The 27,955-nt window shown below is 46.9% G+C and overlaps 1 protein-coding gene across 1 annotated transcript in view; it reads left to right on the top strand.

The window, feature by feature from the left end:
• Positions 1 to 1,453: 1,453 nt before the first annotated feature.
• The window catches only part of LOC144133746 (uncharacterized), a 62,418-nt gene continuing 35,916 nt past the window's right edge, over positions 1,454 to 27,955 (top strand). Inside the window, exons 1-2 of the mRNA XM_077666868.1 lie at positions 1,454 to 1,936; positions 23,594 to 23,807. Coding sequence (XP_077522994.1) covers positions 1,454 to 1,936; positions 23,594 to 23,807 — 697 coding nt within the window. The remainder of the gene's footprint in view (positions 1,937 to 23,593; positions 23,808 to 27,955) is intronic.

Below are 27,955 nucleotides of genomic sequence, written 5' to 3'. Positions count from 1 at the left end.
TGCCAGTGAACGCAACAAAAAAGGCAGTAACAACGATGAATCCAGTCCGAAGCGAGCGGTCCTGCTTGGAAGAGCGCCGCCATGTTGGCCGCCGTGGGATTGCAACTTTCTCCTACCGCGGCAGAAATCTGTCCCGTACCGATCGAGCTTTCCGCTGGTTATTTAGGCGGATCTCTACCGCGGATTCCGCTTGTTCTCGCCGCCGAGTGTCGAAGCGTGAGACGAGCGTTTCTGCAGGCTGATCACGAGGCTTGGCCCGCCTTGTCGTCTGCTCTTCTGGTCCGTCGTGTGGACGCTGTCGCCAGCCAGACCCGGCCGGGCCTCGCGCGGTCGACCCCACGTGACCGGTCCGCAGGCCAGTCCGTGGCCCGCCGTCTGGATACACCTTAACAAGTAGCGCTCGTATACTTCATTGCTTTGCGCCTCGCTGTGCACTTCAAACTTATTGACTACCGTGGCGTAGTCCTTGCTGCTTTCGTCTTCGGAGAAAGTGAAAGTGTTAAATTCCTCAATAGCTTCTTCACCTGCGGTGGTCAACAGTAGCGCAGTTTTCATTGCCACTGGTCGCGGCTTTTCGCCGGGGCCTGTCGCCGTCAGGAACAGCTCAAACTTCTGCTTGAACAACTGCCAATTCTTTGCGATGTCCCCTTTGAGGAGAACTGCATCCGGTGGCCGTAGCAGGTCTATCCCGCCGCTTGTTTCATTGGTCTGTGCAGATGTTCCAAGAAGTGGGCGTCAACATCAGTCACTTCTGAGACCATTTATCGGAGTATTGACAGGCCGAATGCCAGGAGGCAAAAAGACCCAGCTTTATTGAGCAACGCGTATTTATACCGGCAGTAGGGCAAAAGGGCAAGCGCAGTGCTTCATTTCATAACCTTATCAGTTGCCAGTTTAAACCGGCATTGCGTACGCTTCCCATCGCGCATACGATACAGTCGTACTCTGAACGCTGCGCGTTCCGTGAGTTCATAGCCAGAAACGTACGGCGGGTCGACCAAGGACAAACACTCGGGATGCTGCCTACGAAATTGCTCCATGAAACGATGCTGAAATCTGAGCTAGCACATTCTTACACCATGAAGCACTTGTATCGTGCACAAACCAGAAACGAAATAATTACCACTCATGCGTGGCGGCGACATTCACAGCAACTGCAGGAACTGCTAAGGCACAATAATAAGATAGTGCTGGTCATCCGCATTCCCGTGGGTGTAATATAAATGTAATTTTTTGCAACTAATTAGCAATTACCGACTCGTCCAGCTTACATCATAATTTCTTCAAAACATTTCATGCTGGCAACTGCTGTCGGTGTTGGGACAGGCTGCACGCTTTTCTTTTTGCACCTGGCGCGCTTCATGACCGCGCCCGAGTCGAACGACCAAGCTGAACAGCGAGACACGCCATTTGCACCAGCGCCAGCGCACCGAACTGCGGTCAGCTACCGCTCATGACACGCGCCAAGCGAAGACACGAGCCAGAAGAAGAAGACCTCCTGGCGCTTGCCGTTCCACAGAATTGTGTCTCAACTGCCCAAGACGCTGCTGACGCCATGACCGAGAAGCCACCACCGAAGAAACGAGGCGCATCAGTCTCTCAGGGGCGCCTTGACCAAGCTCCTGTTCGGCACCGGAGTCCGTGTGAGGCCATCGACGCCCCCGCCGCAGCGACGCCCTCCGTTCACGCGCTTGTCCCCGCCTCTACCGTAGTAGCGGGCACGCCGGTATCCACGCAACGTCTCCGCGGCAGCCGCCGTTTGTCGAGCACGTCTTCGGCCGGGTGCGATGGCGCTCAAACGCATAAGGAGCGCTGCATTGTGGAGGCCGCCTATAAACTGGAGGTCACAGCGCGACAAAGCCGCCGGAAGGTGTGCGGCCACGGCGTACCGCCCAGCCCAGAAGAGACGCCAGCTATGCTCCAGACCACCGCCACGGTTAGTTTGTTGCCTAGACGCTAATCTGGCTCACGGGTTAGCCACCAGAACGGAAACGGTTATCATTGGTGGTTGTCCAAGAAAAGCAAATGAATGAAGCAATTAATTCAGAAACTAAGGCCCCCGTCTATTGGACAGGGAGGACCACTGATGCCAACGGGTGAAAAACAAAGAAACTACATTACATGCAAAGCATCTTTTGGGGGATTTCCGTTTCTTGCTTTTTTTACGGCAGTGCCTCCTTATAATCCTTCGAGACACCGAAACTGCTCAGATTGGCTTGCCTGACGACATTTATGAGCTAATGCCAGTATTTAGTTTGAAGTATAATATAATAATAATCTTATTGATCAAGATTTCGGTTTTTGGAGCGCAATGAGAACTTAAGCAAAGAGCGCCATGCCGCAAGGAATTTTCTTCTACTCAAAGCGAAGTAAGAGATTCCATATTCAAGCTTTTCACCCCAGATAAGCCGAGCATCAGACTAGGAGGACGCGCATACTCATTTATCACCGGCGGGAACTCGTCGGCATAGGGGAATGATCAACTCTTAGTACACGCAGTGCTTGCAAAGATATAGTTGAGATGGCGAACATCGTTTTTTCTTCAGTGAAGCCAGCACACAATTGCCTTCGCATGTTTTGTGCCAGATGTGTCGCATTCGTTTGTTCATTCCCGTGTTGCAGTGCGAGTTACGTTTATGCGTTGCTACAAAAATTTACACCTTTATGGCTACTACAGAATCTTCATTGTTTTCCAGAACTTGACCCTTTGGGTTCGGAAACTGCACTGCTTGGGCCCCTGAGGGGCGAAACATGGCAGTGGCCAGGCTACTGGCTGCACTTGATGTGGTTGATAAATATGCATGCACTGACCCGGGCACTGACTGCTTTATTTAACACCAACCCACTCTTTTCTTTATTTTCTCTTTTCTTCCCACCTCCCCTTATGCCCTGAGGCAATAAATAACGCTGTAAAAAAGTAACGTAAATGACTAAACTTGAAATTTAGCTTTTATAGAGTTCAGCGTCTTTTCTGAACGTTTATTAACCCAACTGTTGAGTGGTCCTTGGATGCTTTTCGGTGCAATGTATCTAGGTAATGTTCGACGAGGCACATTTACTGCCACCTTCCAAGCTACTTAAAGGCAGTGCATGTGCTCGGTTTTGACCGTGAAATGTTCTCACCCTACTAAACTGAACCTTTTACGGTCGTGGCCGACCCGTCCTACACATGTGTCCAGCCTCAGCTCACGACGACTGTGAAACGGTTCTGCAGGCTTGTATACTGCGCTGTGCTAAAACGGCAGTCATGGATTCGCAACAGCGCCTTTCGGTACCTGTTAGTTAACCCGCACTGACATGTACTTCACCGTTATAACGTTTCTTAAAGACACAATAGAGGTATAACGAACCTGTCGGTCTCGTGAATTACGTTCGTTGCATCCGAAATTGGTAGTACGTGGGGGAGTGTTGTTTCTTCAAACATATGTTGTGGATTTCTTTTTCTTGAAAGCGGTCGTCACGAAGCTGCTTTCTAAGCTCTCCACCGGATTCATGTGCTCCTGGCACAGCCACTAACAGCAAATGAGCTGCTTTAGGGACCCGATAATACTAATAACTCTTTATAAGTCCATGGCAACCTGTAGTAGGTCGGCACCTTCGTCTTTAGTCCTCCACAAGGATGGAGCGGTGAGGCTGGAAGCCACCACAAATCATGTGTGTCCAGAACGTCTGCTGTTAGTGTTTTGCCTGCACGCGGCAGCTGCGCTGAAGAGGTAGGTCCGAACGGGCAGGCGATGCAAGCCACATATATGCGTAATGCAACCGCGCGAATGAAAAGGGACGAAAAAAGAAACAGACAGGACGGAGCCATTATGCATACAAGTTCGAACCAACAACTTTCCCTGTTATCTATGCAAGCGACATGACCGAGTGGGCCAGCAAGGCATACCCCGTGACTGGTATTTAAAATTCTCAAACCGCTGTCATTGGTTGATCACCGGCCGTGTGCAGCAGCGTCGGTTGGAGCGCTGCCCCCGCTTCTTGCTTACCCTGCTTCTGCTTCCTTTTTAGGCCTTCGGGCACACATGCACGCACCGTATCGCCTTGTAGCCTCACGGGGAGTGCTCAGCCTTTGGTTAACTGCAGTTGCAAATCCACACTTTTATTGTAGTTTTTTAGAGGAGATATTGTCGATATGTTCCTAGAGATCACGGGAGTTGGCATATGCTCTTCGTTCTCCGCTTTGGTGGGAGTTTGTATTTAAGTTACGGCGCTTCCTCGATCGGTATATCCAAGTGGTGCGGCCGTATATTCGTTCTACCTGAGACGCAGTGCCGTAGCCCTAATACATATTTTGGTGGCGGTAGCTTTACCCTTGCTTATAATAAGGAAGAGTTTGTTTTAAATGCGGCCGTTAATTGGGCTCGACTGCCATTAGGCACGTGGCTTCCGCCTACAACGGTATGATCTACACCGACTGGCAAGTACTAGGCGGGCGTTTATTTATTTTCTGGTGTATTCGTCATTTCTTCAGTTACTGTGCCTTTAGGACCAAAGCCTTCCCAGAAGAGTGTGACTATTATGCGCGCCGAGGCTCTATTTATCTGCTAAATTGCAGCGATTTTCATAGCATGTGGAGTACATCAAAACAGAATGATCATGGGTCGGGTTGGACTGCCTCAGTCCGCTAGCCAACGTTTCGACAAGAGGACTTATGTTTCGTCTAGGCAAGTACGGTTGTATTTTCCAGGGTTTAAGTAGGGCCTTCACTTCGGTAACGGCGACGCGGCGGCGGCGACGTGTAGTGGATAGGACGGCAACGTGGGGAACGTAACATGAAAAAGCTGTTGTCCACGCACAGTGGCTGCAACAGGAGGAATCATTCACTGGCTTTCCGGCTTTTTAAACCTACCAACCTCCTCTTTACCCTGCGACATGTCAAAGCCATCACGCCTGCAAAGCAGCTCTTTCAAGTCCGTTGCCTTGCTCTCCTTTGTGCTTCACGCTCTCAACTTCTTCCCATGTACTTCCTCCTCAGGATGAAGCCCCTATTTAAACCTCACTTCATCAGTTACGCAGACATTGCGGAATCAGGCTGCAGAAGAGTCATGTGAAATTACTGAAAGAATTACTGAAAGACAAAGCAGCTAACATAGTCCTTCATAAAGTCTGCATTAAATGCAACTTCCAATAAGGAAGCGCGTCAGGAAGGGGACATGAACTCACCAATGCTACTCACCGCCCGTTTACAGGAGCGATTGAGAGACTTGGATTACCCTGCGACATGTCAAAGCCATCACGCCTGCAAAGCAGCTCTTTCAAGTCCGTTGCCTTGCTCTCCTTTGTGCTTCACGCTCTCAACTTCTTCCCATATGTACTTCCTCCTCAGGATGAAGCCCCTATTTAAACCTCACTTCATCAGTTACGCAGACATTGCGGAATCAGGCTGCAGAAGAGTCATGTGAAATTACTGAAAGATACACATTACTGAAAGAATTACTGAAAGACAAAGCAGCTAACATAGTCCTTCATAAAGTCTGCATTAAATATAATTTCCAATAAGGAAGCGCGTCAGGAAGGGGACATGAACTCACCAATGCTACTCACCGCCCGTTTACAGGAGCGATTGAGAGACTTGGATTGTGAACAGTTGGGGACAGCAGTTAATGGAGAATAGCTAAGAGATCTGCGATCGCTATGACATCGCCTTGCTAAGTCCACCAGCAGATGAACGGAAAATCGTGATCAGCAAGTAATGCAGGCAGAGCAGAACGGTGGGACGAAAAATTAACATGCAGAAAACCAAAGTAATTTTCAACAATCTCGCAAGGAAAGAGCAGTTCACAAATGGTAGCGAGGTGCTGGAAGTGGTAAAGGAATACGTCTACTTAGGGCAGGTAGTGACCGCTGATACGTTTCATGAGAGGAAAATAACTAGAGGAATACGAATGAGGTGGAGAACACATGGCAGGTTCTCTGAGATCATGGATATCAGTTTGGGCCGCCACGGTGGCTCAGTGGTTATGACGCTCGGCTGCTGATCCGAAATGTGCGGGTTCGACCCCTGCCGCGGGGGTCGAATTTCGATGGAGGCGAAATTCTAGAGGCCCGTGCACTGTGTGGTGTCACTGCATGCTGAAGAACCTCAGGTGGCCAAAATTTCCTGAGCCCTTTTAAAACTGCGGCGTCCCTCATAGCCTGAGTAGCTTTGGGACGATAACTCCCCTAAACCAAACCAAACCATGAATAGCAGTTTACCAGTATCCCTCAAGACAAAAGTATACAACAGCTGTATCTTACCGGGGCTCACCTATGGGGCAGAAACTTGGACGCTAACGAAAAAGATTCAGCTTAAGTTAAGGACAACGCGGCGAAGTATAAAAACAAAAATGATAGCTGTAGCGTACCGGAAGCGGGGCAGAGTGGGTGAGAAGAAACGCCTATTAGTTAAATCCTAGTAGGAATCTAGGGAGGAATAAATGGGCTTGGTCAGGGCGTGTAATGCGAAGGCAAGATAACCGCTGGTCCTTAAAGGAGCCATGACATGGTCGTTATTCTTATTGCAGTTTTGTGCTCCAGTAACTAATACAAGAGCTTATGATTGAATTTCCGAATTTTGGCTGCCATGAACGTGCTGTATATTCAAAAAAATGCGATCGAAATTGAGACCGAGAGACTCCTCCCACCGGCAGCGACCGCCATATTGACCGCTCTCCTGACGCCACTAGCACATGTACGGAGCAACGTCGTCTGCTCTCGTCGCTGCAATGTGTGAAGCGAGGTCTCATTCTCTCCTGTACTTTCGCGGGCGGTCGAAGTAGCAGTCGTCCCCCATATATGAGTGACTGGTGCCGCAAAAGCGATAACCGTAGCGCAGTTTTTCTTCGCTATAGGTAAGGTCCGGTCACACTATAGGCCGATGCGACGGCGATCGAGGTCTGTGGGCTGGTTGGTATGCAAATGCCGTCGCTGACGCACTGGTCTGTCGCGCTTTACCGGCGACGACGCCAGCGCGATCAACGACCGCGTATCTTAGTAATGTTAAGTGTCAGCTTAGTGGAAACCAGAAGAGTGTGGTGGGGGACTAGTTGGTATGACATTTATACTGTTATGAATTTTAAAGCTTTTGGACCTCATGCTAGCCACGGCGACATATGCGATGTGCGTGCACCAGCGAAGATGTGCTTTCAATCAGTGCATGTGAATAGAACCGATCGGCGAGGCAAGCGACACGGGCAGCAAACGCCGCACGACGGTGCCGCTCGTCGCCGTCGCGTGGGCTTGTGCGGCCGAACGAAAGGTTCACTCCCGGTGAGGCGACGGCCGGAAAAACTGCGCATGTGTGCCATATCCGTACCGTAAAAAGCGAAACGAGCGGCTACATTAACACTACTTTAACACTTTCTTACTAATCAGTGAGGAACTTTTGCCATATTCTTGAATTTCGGTCGGTGGTGGACCGCCGGCCCCTTTCGTGACGAGGCCTAGCGAGTACGCAGGATTCGTGTGTGCAATTTCGGCGATAGTGGAGAGCGAATTCGCATGTTTTAGCGCCTGCAAATAAGATAAACTTTATTTTCCATCAAAAAAAAAGATGGAGGGAGACGGGGCTAAAAGCTGCAACCGCAGCTTGACTGGTCCCCGCCCACCTATATGAAAACGACAGGTGGCACTTGACAAACATTTAACAACAAAAAGCATGTCAGAAGAACAGTCGTTTTGACACGACTAAATGAAGAAATGCCTATTGTAACAATACATGGCAACAAAACATGAAAAAAAATAATAATAAAAAATTAATAAAAAATCTCAGGAAGGTACATTGAACATGGTTAATTGAACATGGAATTTGAACATGGTTACCGAAAAAGTGATACATCAGATTTCACGACTAACAACAGAACATCTCTATGAATTATACAATATTAATAGCGGTTACATACAGTTTGCGTTTTATTGAAGAAAAATATTCTTAAGCTGCGTAGAATTCAGCGCTAAAATGTCTACATCTTCAGACAAATAGGAGTTTAAGACCGAAGGAATGCGGTGTTTTAGGGTTTGTGCAGCGTAATTTGTTCTGCAGGAGCCAACTTTCCAGTATTCTGGATTTCTTGTGAAGTGACCTGACGAACTTTTAACGGCTAGTTGTGCTAATTTTGTTAGGATTGTGCTATTTTGCCTCCTTTCTCGAATTAATGCGAGACATAGGTTGTACTTGTACATCTCTTTAATGTGTAATAGGCCCAGCTTGTGGAATAATGGCTGTACATTAGAATCATGGGCAGAGTGTGTAATGACTCTAACTGCCTTACTCTGTAGTCTGCTAAGTTTCTGGATACCGGTCATTGTGGTCGTTCCCCACACGAGTATGCAGTAATTTAAGTAAGACAGAAAAAGAGAGTTGTATAGAAGCATCATGACATTTTTCGGTAGAAAATATTTGTTTCTGTGGAGAATCCCAACTACACTCGCGATTTTTGAGGCTATATATTCTGTGTGCTTGTTCCAGGACATCGTTTCTGTAAAAATAACCCCTAGTGTTTTAAATTCGTCGACAACATCTATCTCCGAACCATTCAACTTAAGTCTTAACTCAGACGGAACTAGTCTTGGTTTCGCGCGGAAAACGATCGCTTTTGATTTCAGGCTATTAATTATTAGTCCATTGTGTTTTGCCCAATCACTTACTTTAGCTAACACGGAATTTGCAGTGCTAAACAATTCTGTACATTTATCGGAAGCACAAAAAATGCTAGTGTCATCGGCATAGATGACGAACTTAGTCTGCATATCCACGTTCACAATGTCATTTAAGTATATATTAAATAAAAATGGCCCCAAGATACTTCCTTGCGGGACTCCTGATTTAGTACAAGTCACGCTTGAAGAATAACCATTTAGCTCAACATATTGTACGCGATTTGAGAGGTATGATTTAATTAGCTCAAATGGTAGCCCGCGAACACCGTAATTTTTTAATTTTTCGAGGAGGAGATTTCGGTTGAGGTAGTCAAATGCCTTGGTAAAATCCAGAAATATGCCTACTACATACCTTTTACTATCTATATTGGTTAAAATGTATTCTTTCTGGTCAAGCAAGGCAAGTTGGGTAGAACGAAATTTCCGAAAACCGTACTGGGAATCAGTTATGCTATTCATTTTTTCAAAAAACGTTTCAAAGCGTATTAGAATAAGTTTTTCTAACCCTTTAGAAAACACGGGAAGAATAGAAACTGGGCGATAGTTATTAAGATTGTTATGATCACCTTTCTTGTGTATAGCTCGTACTTTTGCTATTTGCATGTCATTAGGAAAGACTCCAGAGCTTATGCACAAATTAAAAATGTATGACAGGATAGGTGATATAACATCGAGGACATACTTTACGGGCTTGATTTTCACGTCATGGACATCACAACTGGTTGAATTTTTTAGTTGCATCATTGTTAAGTACACTTCATTGGGGGTAACAGGATTCAGGAAAATACTACTAGGATATTCTTTATTGAGGGACTTTGCATGATCATGATTAGGTAATGCTGGTACAGGTAAATTGGCAAAGTGGTCGTTGAATGCATCCGCTAAGGCATGGCCAGATACCGTCGCGGCATTTATCTTTAGCTCGCTAACCGAGCCCGAAATTGATGAACGGCCAAGAACATCATTGAGTTTTCGCCAAGTAGACTTGCAGTCATGCTTGATTGCATTAAAATAGTTTTCAAAATAGGCACTTTTAGCTTTATTTCTTTATTAAGACAATTTCTATATTGTTTAAATTCTTTCAGCTTAGCCATATCTCGGGTCTGTATAAACCTATAGAACAAGTCATTCTTAACTCTAATTTTACACCATAGGTGATCGTTTATCCAAGGTTTCCTGATCTTCCTAGACACTCTAATAGTTCGGAAAGGAAAATGTTTTCTGTAAAGCTCATTGAACCTATCTGTGAATAAGCAGAAGGAAACATTAGGATCATCTGATTCTAGAACGTGTGACCAGTCCTCCTTATTTAGTTCATCCCGAAATTGGTCTAATTGCGCTGGTAAAATTTGCTGGTAGGTAACTACGCGATTTACTTTTTTTCCCTTTTCTAGAGGCTTCACACATATAAAAATAGGAAGATGATCACTGAGATCGCATACAAGGACACCTGATTTAGTTTTATTGGCTGTGTAATTAGTTAAGAATAAGTCAAGCAGTGTTGATGTGCTGGATGTAATTCGTGTTGCAAGGTAAATGGTGTTTCTTATATTTTGTGCTTCAAGCAACAGCTTAAATTCTTTGATACGACCTGAAGTTGTTTCAAGCATGTTTAGGTTGAAATCTCCCCCGCAAACAAGGCCAAGTTCGCAGTCATTAACGTAAGAGAAAAGGGACTCAAGAAAATCGAAGAAAACTGGCAAGTTTCCTTCGGGGGGTCTATATACCACAACAAGAACCATCTTGTTGCAACGTAAAGACAATACCTCAAAATCTGTTGTTGATTCCGTGAAAGCTGTCAGCAATTCGTATTTTATGTCCTTCCTTATCAGCATGGAAACACCGCCTCCTCTGCCGTAACTTCGGTTGAGATTACATGCCTGATATTCCGCCGTACAAAGTGCCTCATCTTCGTGCCGATACCATGTTTCTGTCAACATGAGTATATTAAACTGGGTCTTAATTTGACTGAGAAGAACCTCAAGTGGCGTGCTTTTATTTCGAGCAGATTGCATGTTAGCATGAAATATTTTAAAGGACGAGTGAGTCTTTGCCTACAGAAGTGTCAAAGTTATTCAGAGAAACATATTGTGTATCCATGGCAGAATCTGAGGGAAACAAAATAAAAGCACTAACGTGGAACTATCGAGGGCCACTTCTTGCAACTTTGTTCAGTTCGTTCAAAGCCTGGATGCGCCATGCACGCTCTCCGTCTCTGCGCCGTAGAAAAATCCTAGCATTTCTGTGCCACACATACTGGAAGTCGTGCTCTTTGGCCCATTTCTTCGCTTCAAAAAGTAGTTCCCGTGAGTGCTTTGTCAAGTTCTCTTGTATGTAAACCTGCGATGAGTGGGTGCTTAAGGCACGCCTCTTCTCAAACCATTCTTCTCGTGTGTCTTGTCTGGCGAAGCGGAGTATAATGCCAGGAACCCTACCGGGCTTTGCCGGAAGGCGGTGAATGGCTACAACTTCATGCTTGGCTAACTCTGGAGCATCAATTGTCTCAGCGAGAGCGTTGATTTTGTCAAGCATATTTTCCTGTTCACTCTCTGCGACTCCGTGAATCTCTAGGTTTTGCTTACGGTTCCTCCATTCAAGGTCATTTAGCTGTTCTTGCATAGTTTGCACTCCCACTGTGTCCTGCTGTTCAAGTTTTTCAACCCTAGCCTTAATTTCCTTGATTTCTGTTTCATGACGTGCTGAGTCCACGAGAATCTGGTCGTACTTGTCAGACATTAATTGCACAGCTTGTTCGATGTTTTCGACGGTGCTCTTCAGACTCAGAAGGGTTGCAAGTTTTTCCTGTATGTCCACAAGAGCTAGACTAATGTGGGACATTTCGTTAGTCTCATCTGCAGCCTCTGAGGAACTAGCTTTCTTCGATGCACCTCGTGATCGCCCTACTCGGCACGTCTGGCATCGCCATGCCTTTTTTGTCGTTTCCCTCATGCTGTTAAACTGAGCTTCGGCGATACCAGTGCATTTCCCCAAGTGATAGACATAATTGCACTCATTACACTTCAGGTAGGATTCATCCTTGTCTATTTCTGTTGAACATGTCAAACATATCAAATCATCACCCATGTTTACAGCACAAGTTTCTGGCAGCAACAGAGAACACACGAAGTGAACCGCGCAATCGGTACAAGAAAAAGAAGGCTGACCTGTAAAAAGTCACAAAATTGCCTTAGCCGGAGTTGTCAGCGTGTCCCCTGTCGCTGCCAAAATGCCCGGAGATGCGTGCCGTGTCTTCTTTATAGTCCGTGTTGCAGGTGGGCGTGGCTCCCGGCAGGCTTCACCACGGCTATGATAAGGTCATTCCGCTTCGTAATCGATGGTCCTCTGATATGGCTTCGCCGACTGCAGCAGGCCACACAGTGCTACGCGCAGGTCAAGCGCTGCCGATGCCAACTGTAAAAAGTCACAAAATTGCCTTAGCCGGAGTTGTCAGCGTGTCCCCTGTCGCTGCCAAAATGCCCGCAGATGCGTGCCGTGTCTTCTTTATAGTCCGTGTTGCAGGTGGGCGTGGCTCCCGGCAGGCTTCACCACGGCTATGATAAGGTCATTCCGCTTCGTAATCGATGGTCCTCTGATATGGCTTCGCCGACTGCAGCAGGCCACACAGTGCTACGCGCAGGTCAAGCGCTGCCGATGCCAACTGTAAAAAGTCACAAAATTGCCTTAGCCGGAGTTATCAGCGTGTCCCCTGTCGCTGCCAAAATGCCCGCAGATGCGTGCCGTGTCTTCTTTATAGTCCGTGTTGCAGGTGGGCGTGGCTCCCGGCAGGCTTCACCACGGCTATGATAAGGTCATTCCGCTTCGTAATCGATGGTCCTCTGATATGGCTTCGCCGACTGCAGCAGGCCACACAGTGCTACGCGCAGGTCAAGCGCTGCCGATGCCAACTGTAAAAAGTCACAAAATTGCCTTAGCCGGAGTTGTCAGCGTGTCCCCTGTCGCTGTCGCTAGCGTAGTTTTGGCTACAGTAACCTCAAAGCGACGACTGCCTACACCGCAGGACGCGAGTACAATAAGGGGGAGTGCCGATATGTGACCCGGTCTGCATAGCATGTGCAGAAGGCAGCGAGCAGCTGCCGTCGGCGTCTACTGTGGGCAACAAGTCTGGTTGTTTTCATTAATTCAAGTAATGTCCGAACGTATTTTTAGCCAAAACGATCTAAAATTAAATTTTGGTGACATAAGAGAAAGCAGATACAATTAGCACGAAGCGCCTGTATCGTACGCGAAGCGTTTCCCAAGCAGGCGATATAGCATCATCGGCGCTTATTGCAGTGTTATCATGGTGTGCAAATGAGTAAAAGTGCAATTTCTGAGCAAGAGTACATAATATTTAGGATAAGGAGAACCCACCTTGCGTTTCATGCCACGCAAACGAGTAGTACTGTTTGCTCACAGCTATGTAAACAACCTCAGCGTGGGGCTGCAGTTGTAATCGTCGCACTTCTCGGGAGCAATGCTTGCGCAAAGCGAAATGCTAAATGCAGTACTATTATTTTCAAGCACTCATTTAGACGGCGGCGAATATTCATCCGTGCAGGCAGTGAAAGCATTCGAGTCGCGTAGGGTTTTGCAAGCGGCTAAGTTCCTGCAAAAGGGCCCTCGAAGGTAATGTACTGTATGTTCGACTTACAAACGAGTTTAGTTTAGTTTAGTTTATAGGGGTTTAACGTCCCAAAGCGACTCAGGCTATGAGGGACGCCGTAGTGAAGGGCTCCGGAAATTTCAACCACCTGGGGTTCTTTAACGTGCACTGACATCGCACAGTACACGGGCCTCTGGAATTTTGCCTCCATCGAAATTCGACCGCCGCGGCAGGGATCGAACCCGCGTCTTTCGGGCCAGCAGCCGAGCGCCGTAACCACTCAGCCACCGCGGCGGCTCGACTTACAAACGAGTACATGCAGCGGGGAAGTCGTCGCACTCGGAAATTTTCTCTGCTCCTTTCGTGCCTCAACGTTACTGTAGTGCCACCTTTTGATAATTTGGGTTTAATTATCGAGCCGATGAATAGCGGACAAGACTTTGTAGCTATAGTTACAAAACGCCGCGGCTTTCACTGCGCACAACGGCGAAGGAATGCACAGCACGTGCCGCTTTTCACATACGGGAGCACCTGATTGCTCGAAAGAGACCACACTCATAATATACGAACAGCATGCTTCTGAGCGTAAATAATAAATCAGGGGTCCTTCGATTTCTGTTTCCTCAACAATCGGAAAATGGGCCCAACGAGCAAGTCCGCCTTCCCAAGGATCACTCTGCTCACGCACTAAGTTGAAGGCTTCACAAAAGAGAACACGGAAAATGCATTTCGCTAAGCTTAAAGAAAAAACTTTTCGAGCGACCGCTGTCTACGGTGTGCATGTAAACACCTCAACAGCTCGCAGCAGATGACGCGGGCATGCTCACGTGACGTCAATGGTCAGAGGTTGCCAGACCAGCAGGCAGTTCACAAAAGAAGCGAAAAAAATTCGTTTTAAAAATATTTACCACACAGAATCAGCTGAAAAAAATGGGAATTGTAATTTCACCTGTTGGGAATTAAAGGCGATAAGTAGGGTATGCGTGAAAATAGGCTGTCATGGCCCCTTTAAGGGTAACGTAGAAGGCAAGAGAAGGCGACCGTAGCAGGGGGCGGCAGGAAGTTAGGTGGGCGGATGAGATTAAGACGTTTGCGAAGATACGGTGGCCACAGCTGGCAAAGAGCAGGGTTAATTGGAGAAACATGGGAGGGGCCTTTGCTTTCTGTGGGCTTAGTCAGGCTGATGATGATGATGGTGAATCATTGCCTTACCGCTCTTGCCCATGCGAAGTCAAGTCCTCTTGTCAAAACGTTGTCTAGTATACTGAAGCTCTCCACCGCTGCCCTTTTTGATTTTTGTCCCCGAGAATACCATTTTCTTGCCGTCTGTCTGCCGTGTACTGTCTATGTCACTTCAGCCATTGCAGCGACTCCCTTCTTTTACTGGCAGGCTTGCCTATATCGGCTGATTGAAATTGTCCACGTTTCGCGTTTTATATGGGCTATGTGCGGTGCAACGTCCCGGAGCGACAGATGGGAACGCCGTATTGGAGGGCTCCAGATTAGTGTAGTCCACTCGGGGGTTCTTCAGCGTGCCCTTATATCGCACAGCACACGGCTCTATTTCCATTTTGCCTCCATCGAATTCCTACCGCCGCGGCCTTCGGTTCAGTAAGCGAACGCTAAGGGCACTATACAGTAGGTTGTTGCACGTTAACACGTCGCGGCGGGTAAACAATTCCTGGCATACGAATTGCACATGTAATGACAGAGTGCAAGAACTTTTAAATTATCGTTTTCAAGGTGGAATGGCCGCTTGTACACAAAGATATCATACTTTCTAGGCAAGCAACAACATTAGCACAAAATGCCTCTCAAGAGCTCCGCTTCGCTTTCTTGGTTGTAAGCGCTGTGAGTGATGGCAACGAATTAGTTCTTACCATCCTCGCTGCACAATGGTTTTCCGAACAAGTCTCCTGCAAAAGCAGCTAGCTGGGTGGGTTACACAAAGCCAGTTCTGGCTATGCATATCGCGGGATCTCTGGCTCGACAAGGTTTTTGTCTTTTGAAGAGGATCCACATACACAATCTAATATTACCAAACTTGAGAAAGTTCAAAGAAAATCAGCAACGTTCATCTTCAACTCATACAGCTGGCGCACGCCCCCATCATTACTTCTAGAAGCTGCAGAACTGGAAAGTCTCACATTGATACGCTACCGGGATAGGCTGAAATTTTTCTATTTACTCTATCATAACCAGTTGGGAATAGACAAAAGTTTATACATTCTGCCAGCTAACCGCCGCTCTACACGCTCATATCACACCAAAAAAGTCCTAGATTTTTCGTGCAGGACTAACGCATTTAAAAATTCCTTTTTTCCGCGCACTATTTGCGATTGCAATGCGTTATCCGCCGACACGGTTGACTGTCCAACGGTTTCGTCATTCCTCTGTGCACTTGCGCATAAATCCTGAGTGACATGTGCCTCCCCCTACAAAAATGACATTCATGTTGTAAATAGTGTCTTCTGTTTTTTTTTATTATGCAGCGTCCTGTATCTTGTTTGCTGATTTTGATGTTCTTGAATTTGTTGATTTGTGTTGTCCACTTTTACCTAAGGCCTGATAGTAAGGCTGGCAGTACCTGTAAAATAATAAATAATAATAGAGTACGATGTCAACCACCTGCAGCTACGGGCTCCGCGTGCCCCCCAGCGAGAATTTCGTAAGTAGCAGGCCTCCCTAAATATCGATCGCTGTCATCGCTACTCTAAGGCTTGGGCTGTGCAGCGAAATGCTATAGGCATTGTGGCACGAGTGCGCCAAGATGGCTGATGCATCGTTCCCCTGGATAAAAAAAATTCAAGCCGGCACTTGAGATAGCCCAAGTACGCCGGACACTAAAGCGTTACAAAAATAAAGGAACACGTCGGACTAGCATCGCTACACACAAGACACTAGAAGCACCGCCTGAAACAATTGCATGCAATATACACTGAGTCGACAGACATTGACAAGCTTGCATACCTCATACCACCCCTTTCTGTTTCAAACAGAAGAGACCAGAGTTTCAAAATTTCCTGCAAAACAGGCTACATGAAGTATTCTTTTTGCAGCGATAGCTACATTATGGCAGCATTTCGAGCCTTCAGTGTGGCGGCGACGCCACCCTGTGGCTGCGCCGCCACGCGGTCACGTGGTGGGTCACGTGGTGCGGGGCAGTTGCCGGCGATGCGGCGCCGTGGCTGATCCCGTGCATCTTTACGTGGTTGGTCACATGACCAAGTTCAACTCAGTCAGCTGCAGCTATCGCGTCACTGCAGCTTTAACCAGAGCTAAACCACTGCGAATTTTTTTTCTCGTAGTATTTCTGAGGAATAAGTTGCCGGTTAAAGTTGTGGGTACTCCCCGAGATGTATAAGTCTAATCAGTGATTTGTAATTGCACTATTCTTTTAAACCACTGACCGTACGCTTTGTCCTAAAGAGCATGCAAGTTTTTTTTCTTCTGTTCCACTGATCATGATGCAGTGAACGTTTGTCATTCCTCCCTTTTGGTGTGATTATATTCACGTACTCGTCACCTTATGCTGTGCCCAATCCCCTGCTAAAATTCTTCGGCGCTGCAGGGTGCACTGTAAATAAAAATTAAGCATGCGGTAATGAAAGAGCGTTTGTTCTTGCTTAATGCCGCCATCTTATGGGCCAGCGTCGTATAGATTACGATGGCGCCGGGGGGGGGGGGGGGGGGGGGGTTCTGTTCTCAGTGAATGTCGCGTAATAACTCTACGAGAGGCCAAGCAAGGCTGACGCATATCGAGTAAGGTACCACGAGATAGACACCTTATGCCAAAGGTGTGAAGAGGAGGAGGAAATGGCTGAACACTTGACACTTTTCTGTAAAGGGCGTCGCTCTACAGTGGCAAGCAGCAGGACTGATTTATTCAAAGCATTGCGTTTAAGTACAGTGAAGGAGAAGTAGGCTTCAGGCGGTTAGAACTAACCAAGCGAAAAAATAACAAAAATATACTGGCGGTGGTTTAGTTCTCGTTAAAACCTGGAGGGACGCGATACCTACAGCTGGCCGAATGTAACTTGATCACGCGACCAACCACGTGTAACGATACACGTGATCAGCCATGGCGCCGCGCCGCCGGCAACTGCTCGGCACCACGTGACAGCGTGGCGGCGCAGCCACAGGATTGCGCGCCGCCATGTTGAAGGCTCGAAATGCTACCGTAATGTTGCTATCGCTGCAATAAAAATAAATGATAATAATAAATAAGGATAATAATAGTAAAATCAAGGCAAGAGTGAAATTTCACGAGTCATGGGTAGGTGACTTGAGCCACCGCCCGATTTAGATGGTTTCGCCTCAGCCATCCATCAATCCACCCACCCATCTATTTGTCCATCCATCCATCCGTCTGTCCATCTGTCCGTCCGTCCATCCGTTCGTCCGTCCGTCAATCCATCCATCCATCCATCCATCCATCCATCCATCCATCCATCCATCCATCCATCCATCCATCCATCCATCCATCCATCCATCCATCCATCCATCCATCCATCCCAGAAATAAATTTACCGTAAACGTACTTTGGTACTCTGTTAAATGCAACATCTGTAATTTATACACTCAGAATTACTCATGTACGCTTCTAAGACAACTTTGCACTCACTATACGCACCTGTATTCAGCTTCAAACGGGGAGTATATGCTGCCCTGGAAGAGCCGCCTAGCTGGCTCCCCCATCTGGATTCATGTGTGTGCCTCCCAGACTTTTGATGTTTTGTAAGGTGGGATCGTGCAGGGGTATGGTGGCCTGGTGTTTTGTAGCGTAAGCATGCATAGATTTTTGCAGCGATAGCTACAATACGGTAGCATTTCGAGCCTTCAGCGTGGCGGCGCTGCCACCCGGTGGCTGCTCGCCATCCGGTGGCTGCTCGCCACCCTGTGGCTGCGCCGCCACGCTGTACCATGGTTGGTCACGTGGTGCTGAGCAGCTGCCGGCGGGCCGGCGCCGTGGCTTATCACGTGGTTCTTCACGTGGTTCGTCACGTGACGAAGTTCCACTCAGCCAGCTGTAGCTATCGCGTCACTCCAGGTTTAACCACAGCTAAACCACCGCCAATTTTTTTCGGCACTATTTGCATGCATTAGGCAAAATAAAAATCCATCGTGGCGCGGTGAAAGCGTCGTCGTCTCGCACCCCTCAGGAACGGGTTCGATTCCCGCCCAGACCCAAATTTTCTCATTTTTCTTCATTGACATTCGTGCCTTTTTGGATTATCAATAGGACTAAGGATTGGTTTGCGAGTTATGGTTTGTCTTGTTGGGTAGCTGTGGATTGGCTATGGATTGGTGAAAGTGTGAAACATCCTGCCCACGCCACTCATAAGTCTAGAAAGGCTTTCTTCTGAATATATGCTGAAGAGCCGGCTTTAAAGCCGGGCACAACCTCAGAATTGAGTATCCGCACCCCAGTAGAAAAGTTTGGCATTAGTACGGTATGCCTGGCAGGCGCGCCACTGGAAACTGGGCAAGTGCAAACATCAGTAAATGACGAATATACAACTGAGCACAATTGGCTTAAAACTTTCAATGTTTACTGTCAGTGATTATTAATGCCCAAGCTTAGCTAGGTCGCGTCAGCAAAAGCTTCTCCGCATGATTGTTTCGTTCTGTAAAGGTATAAGTGGAAAAGATTGGTTGTGTTACATAGTGTGTGATGAGGCCTCACTGTGGGAAAAATATGGTGGAGTGGTATAATTAGGTAAATAATTAAAGCAAAAAATGCACTTGGAATAAAAATAGCCATGAACGTTGATATAGTGTATTTATGTCAAAACCGCCGCGAACGTCTAAATAGTGCAAGAAACGAGATGACAAATAAAAGGGTGAGGAAAGAATAAAAAGTGCTAAGTAGTAAATATTAAATAAAATTGAATAGATTAAGTAAAATAAAGTGGCAAAAGGTATCACGAACTGCCACAATGGAAGCGCCCCAGGTCGCGTCACGAAATATGGTTACCATGGCAAACGCTGCTCCCTGACATCACGACAATGTGGTTGGTATGGTTAAAGAGCGCTGACGTCATGTAAATATAGATCTGAGAGCTACTGCGTCCTTTCCTTTCATCAAAAACGCTTCCTTTCCTAAAAACGCGTGCTTTCACATTCCGGCATGTAAGCAGCCATCAGTGCCTTCGAAAATTTTGTTTACAACGCTGACACGGGAGACCGATAGGCTGGTACTTTCATAATTTTGGACGCCTGTCCGGACGGTAGCCTTTCGGTCGACTCGAAGTTCAGAACTGGCTGTGTATTTCACCTGCAAATTCTCGCATTATAAAGAACTCCAGACGAGCGGTTTCGAAGCGAAGTCTCCTATCAAGTCCATAGGGTTGGTTTGGAATCTGCGACGAGTGGAACCACCTACCTGCCTCGATCGGAACCATAACCAATGCTGACACTTTCAAGAACTGCACCCATGGTTTTTTGTGCCCCTTTCTCTGTGTAATGCTGTCGGGCCTTGAGAGCACTACAAAAAAGCAATTATAAAGCATAATTTAAACGGCAAGAAAACTGATCACCAGGCAGACGTTCGCACATTTTCTCTGGAAACTGCTTTCAAGAGATGAGCGCATCGGCTGGCGCAGCGACGCGATTAGGATGTTGCTACAGGCTCGCATATCGTTTAGACGGGAAGCAACGAAACAGACAAGGACATGACACCCCAACACAGTCATTGGACCCTTACTCGTGCTCTGGAGTTCCCTTCACATGGTAATGAGTTGATACCTTAAACAATGTTTTGTCTCTTGTGCGAATTCCCTCTCTTATTCCTCACGTGGCAAATAATCTGGCAAAATGCCGTGTCCTCAGTTAAGCTCCATGCACCATTTTTCAGCTTCTCAAATCACAATTTATATTTGCCTACAGCGCATGCATGACCACAGTTTAGCCGCATACAGTAAACAAAAGCCGAAGCAAGTCGCAAAGCGTTTACCAGCAGGTATAGCTATTTGCACCTGACACTGATCAATTTTTTTTACGTATCACTATCACGATTTTTTTTTTCATTTGAAGTGTTCACGTTCATTTGAAGCGGCACCGTTTCTTCTAATTTTGTAAGTAATCAAATAGGATGCTTCCCTTCTACACTTTATGAAGGTATCCCATTTTCTGTCTACTTGAAATTCTAGTTCCCCCTCTTCTTGGAATATCTGTGTTCCCTGGACGCTTCCTTACGTTTCTCAATCGCCTTCTTGACCTCCTCGTCCCACCAACATTTGGGCTTGCGTCTTCGGCCTTTTGGCTTGACTCGCAACTTAGCTAGCTCTAGCTCAAGGAGCGCGGCACGCACACCAGCTCCGAACTATGACGTCACTCTGCGCATGCGCACAGCTGGCGGAGCGGTGGTGCCACGGCTAAGCGCGCAGCCGCGCTGACCTCGCGAAGTGGCTGGCGTAGTGTAGCTATCGCTATAAAAAGAGGACGCAGGACACGCGCCGTCCGGACAACTGGCTTACTGAAACACCACGACTGCTTAAATGCGAAAAGCTACGTTATGACAAAACCCGCCGCGGTGGCTCAGTGGTTAGGGCGCTCGACTACTGATCCGGAGTTCCCGAGTTCGAACCCGACCGCGGCGGCTGCGTTTTTATGGAGGAAAAACGCTAAGGCGTCCGTGTGCTGTGCATTGTCAGTGCACGTTAAAGATCCCCAGGTGGTCGAAATTAGTCCGGAGCCCTCCACTACGGCACCTCTCTCTTCCTTGCTTCCTTCACTCCCTCCTTTACCATTCCCTTACGGCGTGGTTCAGGTGTCTAACGATATATGAGACAGATACTGCGCCATTTCCTTTCCCCATGAACCAATTATTATTATTATTATTATGACAAAAATAATCAGTTCAAATTCAAAAAAGAACAAGAACATCGCCGGAGATAAGCTATTTATTAATGCCGATAGTGATCGCGTGCTGAGGCAATTATAATACGAGGCGATGCAGTATGCTTCCATCACCTCTGTGGTATCTGGTTGCGGGTGACGAAACAGGACTTGGGTATCCTCAAAGGTAGGGCGGCAGTTTTTGTATTCGCGGTCGTGCTCACCCACTCCAGATGAGATATCATTTTTGTGCTCTCTCGGGCGGATATTCAGACAATGTTCCGTCTTCCCTTTGCAGATAAGACCACGCAGGAAGGGAATCTTGTACACGATGACAGATTCACATCGTACGAACTTCGCTCTGTGCTTAATGTTGCAAGACCGGGAATCGCAATCGACATGTTCTGCCTTTCTTTGCACAAGGGGGCATAATCTTCCTAGTATTAGCGGGGCGGATAAGGTTACTCTCATATCATATTTATTTGCCACGTGCTTTAACCTATGGAACATTCGGTGCGAATTGGAAATGGCAGTATATTTTTCAGAGCTTTTATTTTTATTGTTCGGAGGTGAATGGTCTTTAGCTCATTTCAATAACTTGGCACATGGCTATACTGTGACGTTACTTGGATAGCCTTCTTCCACCGATCTCGACATCTGTGCATCAACGCTGTCGAGCATAGTATCTATGCACGAGTTTTCAAGGCTAGGCTGCAGATAAAAATTGTAATGCCATCATTCGCAAGTTTTCAGTGCTCGAAAATATAGTTGAGGATCGGTGTTTTTTTTTTACCTGGTACAGTACTGCCAGCAGGTATGTGCCGGATTAACAGGTAGCTTAATATCTAAAAACTTCAATTCATCTTCTTCCGGCACCTCAAAGGTGAAACTGAGCCCTGAGCAGCACTCCTTAAAGACATATATAGAATGTTAACGACGCGGTAGCTGAAACCAGCTCTGTAGACTAAGACTAAAGATTCGTCAACGCAGCGAAAGATGCCCTTGAGCATACCTTCCAATCTGTGGTTCAGCTCACTATGAAGTTCGCTAAAAAAATACTGCTCAGGATAGGTGCAACAGGCGACCCCATGCAAACCACGGACTTCTGTACAAAGAGCTTACCTCCCCAACCTATAATGGTGGAACCAAGGTACGCTGTCAATAATTTCAAGAATGGTCCTGCAGAAACACCGGACTCCTTCACAAGCCTCATTTCGCCGTTTTCGTCCATGACGCATGACTTGACGGTATACAGAGCCGATCATGGGGTAAAAAATAATATACCTGTCTTCGGCGTCCATGCTGGATGCGCTTACTGGGCCGGCGCCTGTCCTGTGTCCTCATTCTTTCTCTGCCTGTAAAGCAACTTAACCGAGTGCTATATGTTTGTGGCAGGCGTACATTCTTCTGGAAGTAGGCGCCATGTCTTAGTACTACTTAGCAGAACAATAGAGGGCGCTTTAAAGGATGTTTCCACAACGCCGTCGCTACGGTATGAGGTTTGTTCGCGTCCCGACCTTCGCAAACAACCCATCTCTGCTGCCGCTACAATAGCAGGGACTAGGACTGAGGAAGCCACGTTGCATTCGCCGGATACCACTCTACCCACTGAGTAATAGCAGAAAAGAGGAGCACTCGCCAAAAAGTGCTCCTCTTTTCGGTTATTATGTTCCCTCCTCGCCAGACGGGATTCCGTCAAACGCTCGACTACGCTACCCACTGAGCTATTAGAATTCCGCCCCTCACTAGCAGCGTAATAGTGCATCAACGCGCTTCTCCACGTGCAAGTTCAAGTTTATTTACAGCTCAGATGTGTGTAGGTCCGGGCAAAAACTGATGGGAGATAACTTCAGGGACTCCCGGACACACTTTACATGACATACAACGGGAAAATGAGGCGCACTACATTGCAAATATCAAACGATCGGCTAAAACTTCCCACAACGCTTTTTGAACGTACATTATATACATGTCGAAATGTTTTGATATGAATTGAAAAAAATAGGCGCTAACAATGTTTCCTTTTTATGTTAAAAATGGCTCGAATTTCAAACAAGTTGTTTTTGTAGAACCAATATTCATAGACTGTAGTTGGTGTAGTAAGCGGGGCATGTTGAAACGCAGCGTTTGTAGTTTGTGCCGCAAAAAGGAATAAAACATTGCTCTTTATTTCGGGCAATATAAGGCGGGATATTTTGTGACAGAGAATTCCAGAAACCCTCGATTATCATATTATAGATTTTTTTTGTATCTGATAATCCATGGCATGTATAAAAGGCCATGTCATAGATGAACAAGCGTTGAAGAAGGGATGAGAACAACAAACATTATTAGTGCGGAGCCGCAAACTGAGAAAGACATCTATTTTGGGATATGGCCTCCTGCGGCGTTAAGCACGAGGTTCCACAGTTCTCACACGCGCACCTATCTTCGATGTTGTTTTCATAATAGCGACAGCGTACGAGGACCTTTACTTTCTTTTGCCTGAGGTGTGTTGACTGTCCGGTGCAGGCAATGACCGATGCTCGGCCATCCGCAGCCTCTCAGTCATTGCGTATGTACAGCGCTGCACCCGCCGGCACAGCTCCCGTGAAGATGGCGACGATGCCGGTGCAGAGGGCGGCTGATGCAGCGACTCACGCGGCTCCAAGGACTGCCGGGCCCCCGCTCACACCAGGCTCGTCGTCGGAAGCCGGCCACGCGAATGGGGCCTGTGCCGCGACCGGTACGACCACTTGTTGGGTGGCCAGATGTGGCGTGGCGTTCAAGGCACTGGCACCATCCGGGAACAGCACTCTGCGTTTGCTTAGAGGCTTGCGGTTAGAGGCTACGCAAATAGTAGAAAGAGGATGTTTTCGTTGTGCTGCATTTTGGATATAGGCTGCCAGAAGGGGATACTGCAAGAAGTTTTGCAATGGCTTTTAGGGTAAATTTCGCAGCACCAAAAGCTTGTTGGTTAATGCTATTCTATTGCAATCTGACTTTCAACCCTTGATATGAGATTCAAATAATGCAGAATACACTCTCGGTTTGTAGCCAGCAACTCTTACTGGAAGCTTTTGAGGGTCTCAACTATTGGAACAAGATTGTTGCCCTCGACCCGAAGGGCGCGCAGACAATCGCTTGCAAAGCGAAGCGAGCAGCTGTTTCAATCAAGGCCTGCTTCCCAGGTAGCGCAGAACATTATAATAGCGATATCAAATTGTGTGAGTAGCTGGAGCACGGCAACGATACACTGCTGTGTTAAACAAATGGCGTTGTGTGTTGCATCGTAATGTATGCTAAACTTTCAATCTAACCTTTCTGCTAAATTTATAGTTATTTTTTAACTCATACCATGAATACAAGACAGCATTAGGCGTTCTAAATGTTGTTATAATGTTCAGTTTAGGTTTAGGTTTTGTGCGTTTAACGTCTCAAAGCGACACAGGCTATGAGGAACGCCATATTTAAGGGCTCCGGAAATTTCGACCAACTGGGGTTCTTCAACGTGCACTGAAATCGCACAGTACACGGACCTCTAGCATTTCGCCTACATCGAAATTCGACCGCCACGGCTGGGATCGAACCCGCCTCTTTCGGGTCAGCAGCCTCCTGCCACAACCACTGAGCCACCGCGGCGGCTGCGTTATAATTTTTAAAACAGTACTATAACCAAAATTACCGACATGCTCAAACGTCGGTCCTCATAATTTTTGCACCCTTCACTTATTTATTTGATCAGCTATTTAATTATTTTTACCCTTAGGAAGGTACAGGCATTGGAGAGGGAAGTTGGCAGATTGACTTAAAACAAACCATATTAGGAAAACAAGCAGGTGCATAAAAGATTATTCCTGTATATGCAACATTAGCTAAGGCAACAAATACCATAGTGAAAAACAAAACTTTCTCCCGCCCCCTGCTACGCTTCCCTGCCCTTGCAATCCAGTCTGTTGCCATTAAGGACCAGCAGTTATCTTGCCTTCCCATTACAAGCCATACCCAAGCCCATTTCTTCCTCTTGATTTCGACTAGGGTATCATTAACCCGCGTTTGTTCTCTCACCCACTCTGCCAGCTTCCAGTCTCTTAACGTAACACCTGTCATTTTTCTTTCCATGGCTCGCTGTGTTGTCCTTAATTTAAGCTGAACATTTTTCGTTGGCCTGCACGTTTCAGCCCCGTAGGTGAGTACCGGTAAGATACAGCTGTTGTACACTTTTCTCTTGAGGAATATTGGTAAACTGCTATTCATGATCTGAGAAACTGATTCATGAAAACCTGCCATATGCGCTCCAACCCATTCTTATTTTTCTTATTTTTCTAGTTATTTCCCTCTCTTGATCCGGATCAGCTGTCACTACCTGCCATAGGTAGAGGTATTCCTTTACTACTTCCAGCACCTCGCTTCCAAATTTGAACTGCTGTTCCCTTGCTAGCCTTTTGAGCTTTACTTTGCTTTTCTGCGTGTTAATTTTTAGACCCACCGTTTTCCTCTGCCTGTCTAACTCATCGATCATGCATTGCAGTTCATCTCCTGAGTGACTCAGCAATGCAATGACATCAGCGAATCGCAGATTATTTAGGATTATTCAGGCCTCGGAATACCTCCTCTAAACAGGCAATGGATAGCATTGGCGAGATCGTGTCCCTTTGCCTGGCGCCTTTCCTTATATATATATATATATATATATATATATATATATATATATATATATATATATATATATATATATATATATATATATATATATATATATATATATATATCCAAGTATTTTGACATAAGGCTCATATACACCCTGATTCCGCAATTCCTGTATGAACGCCGAGATTACCACTGAGTCAAATGCTTTCTCGAAAACAATTAATGCTCTAAATAGGGTTTGGTTATATTCTGCGCGTTTCTCTATCACCTGATGAACAGAGTGAATATGATCTATTTCTAATACGAAATATCTTTTACGAAAGCCTGCCTAATAATTTGGTTCATTAACGTCTAAGGCTACCCTGACTCGAGTATGTGGTGTAAGCTATTTGTGAAACAAATTCGTTGAGTGTCACATTAATATTATTAGCGGAAATCATGTTGTACATAAGAGAAAACCAAGTGCTCTTTGATAGTTCACAGGTGTAGAGATGAAGTGAATTTCATATGCTGGAGCAGTTTTCAACATGTTCCAGTGCAAATAATTACCAGCACATGTCTTGCTCCTAGATTGCGAACTGCTTTTTACCCGAATGTGGATATTATGAAAGTGTTTTTGTTTACTGCCAAATGTTGTTCAGTATCTTTTTCAATGTTTATCAGTGTTCCCTATTTCTACTGCGATAATTTTTGTTCGGTGTATTGAATGTCTGGTTTTTCTTATTCCATTTGGCCACCGTGTTCGATGTGTTTTTCAGTCTGCAGGTCTCGTCAGCAGGCATGCTTCGTCTTCCTCCTTAAGCCGCACCTCGAGGGCAAATTGCATAATATGGCCAAATAAAATACTACTGTAATAAGGAACGTCCTGCAAAGCACAGCGTCGCGAACAATCAGCGGTACAGTCCAGGTGCCGACCAGATGCAGCCGTCAGTTTAGAGCGCGCACGACGGACGGAGCGTTCGGTGCTCGACCTTCGGAGCGTTCGGCGCTTCTAGTCGTCGTCTTCGTTAAGCGGCAGCCTCTGAAGATTCCAAAGCCGAAGGCCAGTCTTACGAGTTCCCCCAGGCGAAAGGGCGCCATCCTGGCGGCCTAGATCGATGTGACGATGGCGGGGTCGTAGTATGGTTTGAGACGGGTCGTGTATACAATGGCGCGGCCTCGGCGACGATGATCAGGGGATGACGTAAGGTGTTCGATGAGGTAATTGACGGGGGATGTCTACTGAAGAATACGGTAGGGTCCCTGGTACTTGCTAGCAAGTTTGGAGGAATTGCCGGGACCTGAGGGGGGTACCCAGAGCCAGACCAAAGAGTCAGGAAGGCAAACGGGAGGAAGTGCAGGGGGATCACGGGTGCTTTTCTGCAGCTGCTGAGCGTAAGAAGTGAAGGACCGGGCAAGCTGTCAACATTATTCGGCATAAGTTGCGGCTTGGGAAAGAGTTGTAAATTCGGAAACATCAGGGCGGTAGAGTAGAATGGTGTCCATTGTGCAAGAAGGCTAACGGTCGTACAGGAGAAAGTACGGAAAGAACCCGGTGGTGGCTTGAGAAGCGGAGTTATAAGCGTATGTGACAAAAGGGAGAACGCGGTCCCAGTTACAATGGTCGGAAGCGACATACATCGCCAGCATGTCGCCGAGGGTGCGGTTCAAACGCTCAACCACATCATTTGTCTGGGGATGATAGGCGGAGCTGGTGTGGTGAACGATGTTGCATTCCTGAAGGAGAGCTTCTACAACTTCAGAGAGGAAGGCCGTACCTCTATCACTCAGCAGCTCTTTGGGAGCACCATGGCGGAGAATGATGCGATGGAGAATGAAGGATGAAATGTCGTGGGCTTTAGCGGATGGTAAAGGCGACGTTTCAGCATAGCGTGTAAGGTGGTCGATGGCAACGAAGATACAGCGGTTCCGGTTGATGTGCTCGGAACAGGGTCGTAGACGTCGATGCCAACCCTTTCGAGGGGCTGCGCTGGGCAAGGCAGCAGCTGCATAGGAGCGGCGGGTCGGCCAGGTGGATCTTTTCGTCGCCGGCATGCACTGCAGGACTGAACAAACTGGCGGACATAACGGGCCATCCCACGCCAGTAGTACCGCTGCCGTAGACGGGTGAAAGTCTTCAAGAATCTGGCATGGGCACACTGGGGGTCATCGTGGCAGGAAGAGCAAATGAAGGAGCGAAGATGTGTCGTAATGGCGAGAAGCCACTTAAGACCGTCCGGGAGATAGTTGCGGCGGTAAAGAAGC

This window comes from Amblyomma americanum, chromosome 5 (genome assembly GCF_052857255.1).
Source record: "Amblyomma americanum isolate KBUSLIRL-KWMA chromosome 5, ASM5285725v1, whole genome shotgun sequence".
NCBI classification, from domain to species: Eukaryota; Metazoa; Arthropoda; class Arachnida; order Ixodida; family Ixodidae; genus Amblyomma; species Amblyomma americanum.
The sequence above is the reverse complement of the archived record's forward strand: the minus strand, read 5'-3'. Positions and strand labels throughout refer to the sequence as shown.